This window comes from Pelophylax lessonae, assembly GCF_965119305.1.
Source record: "Pelophylax lessonae genome assembly, chromosome: 1".
Lineage (NCBI taxonomy): Eukaryota > Metazoa > Chordata > Amphibia > Anura > Ranidae > Pelophylax > Pelophylax lessonae.
Window position 1 is genome coordinate 458688606 of NC_138768.1, and position 7910 is coordinate 458696515.

Sequence of the window (7910 nt, forward strand, 5' to 3'; positions counted from 1 at the left end):
ATAATCTGGTTAATATGCATGCCTGTGGGGAAGCACTTTTTTTTTACTGAATTGCACATCAAACAGTTTAATTCTGAGCATGGGAGAACAATTTTGGGACATTTTGGATTTCTTCATTTTGCTGGATGGTTGATTCTTTTCCTGGATATTTTTAAACAGAGACTGAAATGGCCTAATTATAAATGTATTGATCTGTGGACTACTGATGGAAATTGGAATGTATATATTAATAGGTTAAATTTTGTGTATAGTCATAAGGCATATGGTTTAAAAATTGCTGTTTGACACTTCAGTTAAGATACAATATTGATAGAAAAGCTCTTTATAGATTTGGGGGAAATACATACAGTTGTGCTCATAAGTTTACATACCCTGGCAGAATGGATGATTTCTTGGCCATTTTTCCGAGAATATGAATGATAACACAAAAACTTTTCTTTCACTCATGGTTAGTGTTTGGCTGAAGCCATTTATTATCAATCAACTTTGTTTACTCTTTTTAAATCATAATGACAACAGAAACTACACAAATGACCCTGATCAAAAGTTTACATACCCTGGTGATTTTGGCCTGATAACATGCACACAAGTTGACACAAAGGGGTTTGAATGGCTATTAAAGGTAACCATCCTCACCTGTGATCTGTTTGCTTGTAATTAGTGTGTGTGTATAAAAGGTCAATAAGTTTCTGGACTCCTGAGAGACACTTGCATCTTTTATCCAGTGCTGCACTGACGGTTCTGGATTCTGAGTCATGGGGAAAGCAAAAGAATTGTTAAAAAAGGTATATTAGCGCACCCTATTTTCTTTCACAAAGCAAAAGAATTGCCAAAGGATCTGCAGGAAAAGGTAGTTGAACTGTATAAAACAGGAAAGGGATATAAAAAGATATCCAAGGAAATGAGAATGCCAATCAACTCTAATCAAGATGTGGAAAATGAGGGGTTCTGTTGAAAACAAACCACGGTCAGGTAGACCAACTAAAATTTCAGCCACATTTGCCAGGAAAATTGTTCGGGATGCAAAGAAAAACCCACAAATAACTTCAGGTGGAATACCGGACTCTCTGAAAACGTGTTGTGGCTGTTCCAAGATGCACAATAAGGAGGCACTTGAAGAAAAATTTTGTGTTATCCTTCATATTCTCTGAAAAATGGCCAAGAAATCATAAATACTGCCAGGGTATGTAAACTTATAAGCACAACTGTATAGGGCTGTGCACGTTATTAAAACAATTTTCTTGCTTTACTGGTCCTAAATTGTCTTAAAACATTGTAACAACGTGTAATAGGGATTTCATAAGAGGACTGTATTGATATTTCTGATGGGTTAAAATGTTTTGTCAACCTCATGTATCTATTTATTTTCCTATTTAATGTATACCTGTAAGTATGTAACAGATTATTTTTGCCTATTTTGTGATTCCAGGAACCATGAAATAAAAGAGCGAGTTGAAAGTTTGATCTCAGAATTGGACAATTTAAGTGGTAAAGTTCATGGTCAGAATATGCAGTCTGCACAAACAATGAAAGACTTCTTTAAAGCTCACAGGTATTAACAGCAATGCAAACATAAGATAGATGCACGCTTCGATGGCACTGTATCAATATCGGTTTACGTGACGTAATGACTTAATAATTTCCGCTTTTAGAACCAAATTAGAATGACACCTACTTTATGCAGTTTTTGTGCATGTTCTCATTTATATAGTTTTACCTAAGAAATCTATTTAAAGGCGAAGATGTAACATGTTCCAGGATCCCCTTCACCCCCTGAGCCCTCTCTCTTACTTGTGTAACCGATTGGGGGTTCTTCTCTCCCCCAGCCACTGTCTCAATTAAAATCTCAGCCACGTCATTTATTCATTGGGATCAGTAAATTCATTAACTACAAGTCCCATTTGCCACCATGGCAGATGGACTTGTATTTGTCAATGAACTACAAGTTCGCTGATCAGTGTGCTCGTAGTACATTCATTTTTCTTCTAGCTCACTGAAAGCATATATGGAGGTACGATCAGAAAGCTGCAAGGAGAGTTTACAGGAGCCTGCCATTACACCTACAATTCACTGATCACACGTGCAATGCTTTGCAGGTTCCTGTGGGAAAAAATAATAAATGCACATTTTTTCTCTGCAGAAAAATATGCATGTAACTTTTTTTCCTTAAAGGTGAACTTAGAAATTTTAGATACACTTTTCTGATAACGTAGGGTGCCTGGGCACCCTGGTTGAAAAAGGCTGCACTAAACTCACTTTTGTAGTGCCCAAGAGATAGAAGGAACCGACTTGCCACTTAGAGCCTGCTTCTAGCCCTGAAAGACCCCAACCCTTAATTTCTTTATACACACTTTTTTCCTGATGTGTTTGATCCAGTCACGTCTTGGGTCCAGTTTCTTTTCTCTTCTGGCCTTTGGCAGTGAGTAGTTTAACCACTTAAGGACCGCAGGCAGCCCCTCCTGCGCGAACCGAAGTAGCTGTACATCAGTCGCGCGCCTGGTGCTCTCGCCCCCCACTCGGCAGCGGGGAGTCCGATGCACGGGGCCCGCAGCTCCGATTGCCGCTGGCCACCCGCGATCACTCCCCGCTGAGAGAAAAGAAGAACGGTCAGTTGTTGTAAACACAGCTGACCGTTTTTCTCTCTGGAATGATCACAGAACGCCTGTGATCCTTCTATATAGGATCACAGGTCTCTATGATCATTTCAAAAGCCCATCCCCCCACAGTTAGAAACACTCCCCTAGGCTTACATTTAACTCCTTGATCACCCACTGTGTTAACCACTTCCCTGCCAATGTCATTAATACAGTAACAGTGCATATTCTTAGCACTGGTTACTGTAGGCACTGGTCCCCCCAAAAGTGTAAAAAATGTTAGTTAGGGGTCTGATCTGTCCGCTGCAATGTCGCAGTCCCGCTAAAAATCGCACATCGCCGCCATTACTAGTAAAAAAAAAACAATAAAAATGACATACATCTTTCCCCTAGTTTTTAGACGCGATAACTTTTGCGCAAACCAATCAAAATACGCTTATTGCGATTGTTTTTACCAAAAGTATGTAGCAGAAAACAAATTGGCCTAAAATGATGAAAAATTTGATTTTTACAATTTTTTTTGGAATGTTATATAGTAGAATGTGAAAAATATTGTTTGTTTTTTTTTTCAGAAATTGTCGCTCTTTTTTTGTTTATAGAGCAAAAAATAAAAAATCGCACAGGTGATCAAATACTACCAAAAGAAAGCTCTATTTGTGGGAAAAAAGGACATCAATTTTATTTGGGTACAGTGCCGCGCGACTGCGCAATTTTCCGTTAAAGTAACGCAGTGCCGAATCACAAGAAGTGGCCGGGTCATTAAGGGGGCAAAACCCTCCGGTCCAGAACTGGTTAAATGTAACCTAATTTGGTGCTCATAGTTCCAACCCTGCAGTATTCTCTTGTGAAACCAGGCCGGCTTGAAGAGGCTCAAGGGTTAAGGTTAAATGATGACATAGTTTGGAAGAGGACCAGTACTGGACCACGGAAGAGAAGGTGTAGGGCAGCACTGGAAAACAGAGCGGATGAGTGCTGCTTCGGAAAGTTTTTTTGATGTACAGGAAGTAGAGGAGCCCAAAAAAAAGTGTGGCAATATTTCGAGGCATTGGGCCTGATGTGGGCCTGCCATGGTTACCGTTAACACCAACAGCGCATTTAAGCTTGTTGCCCAAGTGTGAGATCTGAGACAATGAACAGTCCGGCATCTTTGGTTTTTATTTTTATTTTATATGGGGGTGGGAGAAGAGAATGAGTGGGATACTCCCCTGGCTCAACTAGGTACAAGAATGGGACACTTGAAAAAAATGCCATCTAGCGCTGTCTTGGCACCGGCTTAATGCCAACCAACGCTTACTGACGCTTGTGAATCTGACTTGCTGTCTGTGAATTGAAACTTGACTTCTGATACTTCCTCACAGCTCAAAAGTCCTGTGCACTACTCCCTGTAGTCTTCACTGACTGAGGTAGTTACTTGCAATGCTTCTGCAACACTTAACACTTCAGGGCCCAACCGCTGGCACCCCCTTTACTCTTCGGGGTTATCCCTGCCACCCCCTTTACTATAATCCTGCACCGGCTAGCTAGCTCCTGGATCCCTCTGACCTTCTCTGGAGTGGTCCCCTCTGCTAGGCAGCCCACAGGGGTAGTTTGCAGTACTCACGACTCAGAATGCTTTCCTGAAACTCGACCCCAACGCCCTGCTGGACCTCAGCACACCTGGATCCTTCTCTGCAGCTCAGCCCTGTGTCCACTCAGGCCAGCCGCCTGGGACACCCGATTCTTCCTGACAGGAGGAGAGACAGCCGTCACCTCCCTCCTGGGACTCTGCTTCCCGTCGAAGACAATCTGTCATGTGCTCCCCACGGACTTATACCCTCTCCCAGAGTGCTGTGCGGCAGAATTTGCCCTTCCAGGATGGATACAAGCCCTGGTGTGCTATTGGTCAGGTTTCCTCCACTGCCCAATGAGAACCCTCATTGGGATACAGTGGGGAGACTCCCCAACACAACAGGCACACCTGGGAACACATGCCAGCCTAGCTGAAAACATGGCCTTGCTGATAAGCAGACAAAGCCCACTATACTTAACCTAGCACCTACATTGGAGGGTGCTACAAAAGTAAAACAGAAAATGTCCTAACTTCCCAGCATCTACCAAAACCAAAGTAAGATTTTTTGGTGGACTGACCCTTTAAAAAAACCTGCCTGTCTGACTTTGCTGTTATGAAAACGGGACAGGTATGTTTCATGATGAGTGTTTTTTTTTCAAAATTTTTATTAACAGGTTTTGACTTTTTACATATATTCAAACAACCAAACAAAACTGTTAGTATACATATACAAAGGGCAAAAGTCCCAAAAGCAGTATATCTGCTCTCACAAAGTGCACAGAATGTCTTTTATACATAAATTACTGGTTCTGTAAGAAATATCAGTAAAGCATGACAAAATAGATGACAAGACACTTTGGGCATGAATAACATACACAAAAATATGTAGAAAAAAGTAGTCTTACTGCTAATAGCAAGATACACTATATTGTCAAAAGTATTGGGATGCCTGCCATTACACACATATGAACTTTAATGACATCTCAGTCTTAGTCCGTAGGGTTCAATATTGAATTGGCCCACCCTTTGCAGCTATAATAGCTTCAACTCTTCTGGGAAGGCTGTCCACAAGGTTAAGGAGTGTTTATGGGAATGTTTGACCATTCTTCCAGAAGCACATTTGTGAGGTCAGGCACTGATGTTGAATGAGAAGGCCTTGCGCGCAATCTCTGCTCAAATTCATCCCAAAGATGTTGAGGCCAGGACTCTGTGCAGGCCAGTCAAGTTTCTCCAGCTCAAACTCACTCATCTATGTCTTTATTAACCTTGCTTTGTGCACTGGTGTGCAGTCATGTTGGAACAGGAAGGGGCCATCCCTAAATTGTTCCCACAAAGTTGGGAGCATGAAAATGTTTAAAATGTCTTGGTATGTTGATGTCTAAAGAGTTCCTTTCACTGGAACTAAGGGGCCAAGCCCAACCCCTGAAAAACAACCCCACACCATAATCACCCCTCCACCAAATGATTTGGACCAGTGCACATTGCACAAAGCAAGGTGAGCGAGTTTGGGGGTGGAGGAACTTGACTGTCTTGCACCTCAACCCAATAGAACACCTTTGGGGTAAATTAGAGGGGAGACTGCAAGCCAGGTCTTCTCTTCCAAATCAGTGCCTGACCTTCCAAATGCGCTTCTGGAAGAATAGTCAAACATTCCCAAACATAAACACACTCCTAAACCAATACTTTTGACAATATAGAGTATGTAGTGAGAATCAGCAAATGCATGCTTAGAACGTTAGCAATGAACAGTTCTAAACTAAGAACTAGCCTACTGCTAACAGCATACTATATGACCGACAGTCCCACCCATGTCCTTCTTAAAATGGTGATAACTACAACCATCCTTGATCTATTTACATAAGCCTATCCATAACAGTGTTATAAACCTTGCAGGATTTGCAGAGAGACAAGGGCTACTGGAGCTAAATCCGGTACCTGTAGCCAGGGGTCTCATAGTTTACTGAACTTAAAGGGGGTACCTCAGGATTTTAAAATATTTATTTCTTTGAGCAAGGTAGTATTACCTTGGATGCGCCACTCCTCAAACGTGGGAGGGATGGGCGCTATCCATTTCAACAGAATGCATTTGCGAGTCAGGTACAATAGACAGGAGATAGCAGTCCGGGCATGAGGCATAAACAGTTCTTCATCAAGATAACCCAAAATACAGGTCGGGGTCAATATTTAGGGACACCTGAAAGGCTTGATTAATAATCGAAAATTTGTTCCAATAGTGTACAAGCTTGGGGCATCTCCAGAACATATATAAATGGTCAGCCGGAGTATCCCCACATCTGAGACACTCCAGATTCTCTCGCAGCCCCATTTATACAATCTAAGGGAAGTTCTATGTACTTGGTGAATAACAAAAAGTTTTGACAAACGCTGGGTAGGAGAATTGGGAACTAAAGGGACCTGTTTTAAAGTGATGTGCAACATCTATGGTAGGGATATCTGTGGACCATCCTCTTCTGCCATTAACCTATGATGTGTGTGTTAGCTGGATTTTGGATATACTGTATATGTTTACTAATATGTGTGCGGGTTCTTTTATGGTTACAGAAATCTTTTCCTCACATACAAGAATGCATGCAGGAAATACCAGGAGCAGCAGCACAGACTAGAGTCTCAGGTTGCACTGATATCACAGCATCAATGTCAACAAATACAGAAGCTGATGGAAAACATCCAGAATCTACAGAAAAAGAAAGCAGAGAGGGACACAGGAGAGACATCATTATAGAAGCAGATTTCACCAGGCTCTGAGGCGTTACATGGTTCTTGAGGGGTTCCTCTGAACATGGTTGGGCCAGTGTTATGCACAGTGAACTGATGTATGGGGTAGGATTTATTGGAAAATGTGGATAAACAGGAAATCAGAACACATTTACAGTGTTTATTTTTTGGACATTTATAGGTAAATCAATTAGCAAAACGAAAGGGGGGAATAAAATCTGCGAGAGGGGTAAAGTACGTTAATGAATTATATACCAAGATATACTGTCATACCTGTATCTTTACAGACTCCCATTTTGGGGGCAGTATAGTCTAAAGATAACTCTACACATAAAGCAGATGGTGTAAGGCCTCCAACAATACTGCCTGGTATGCAGGGTAAGTATATGTGATGTTTTTCATAGCCAAACCATGAAGACGCTCCCTGTCTTCTTAATCTACATCTAAATGACAATTACTCTGGTGTTACTGAATGTTTTTCATAGCAATCATATAGATGTGGATTGTGCAGTAGGTCCTGTATTTCTTCCTGCATAATGCAGCAGGATGATGATTTAAGGAGAGGCTGGTTACAAAACAGATTACATGACTGGACATTGCGTTTTTTTAACACCTGATTTCTGAAGTCAGTGGAGCGCTATCAAAATGGCATGGCGGTCATAAGGCAATACTCCTGCTTAATAAATAAAGCTTTATATGTACGTTTATTTTATTCAAATGTATTAGCCAAATACTGTGTATTGCTATCTGCAAAAATCATCTCTGGGCCCTCTATGTTGTTGGGTCCCATTTCAGTTGCATGCTATTGCTAGAATTACGATCTTGCTTGTGTACATTTTGTCTCAAATAAATGCATGGCCTGGATGCTAACCTGTTGAGAAGAGCCTGGATAAAAAGCATTGTTTTGGATCGGGACCAAAATAGTCCGGAATTATATCTGCCCCTGGCCTAATCTCAAATACAGTGTGTGCACACCAGAGTTGTATAAAGTACTCAAAACCCATACTTGAGTAAAAGTACAAGTGCTCGAT

The 7910-nt window shown here is 41.4% G+C and overlaps 1 protein-coding gene across 2 annotated transcripts in view; it reads left to right on the forward strand.

Moving 5' to 3' along the window:
• The window catches only part of USHBP1 (USH1 protein network component harmonin binding protein 1), a 103675-nt gene extending 96422 nt beyond the window's left edge, over positions 1-7253 (forward strand). For both annotated transcript variants that reach the window (XM_082253641.1, XM_082253642.1), the window contains 2 exons: positions 1430-1552; positions 6706-7253. In XM_082253641.1, coding sequence (XP_082109767.1) covers positions 1430-1552; positions 6706-6886 — 304 coding nt within the window. In that variant the 3' untranslated portion in view covers positions 6887-7253. The remainder of the gene's footprint in view (positions 1-1429; positions 1553-6705) is intronic.
• Positions 7254-7910: the final 657 nt, after the last annotated feature.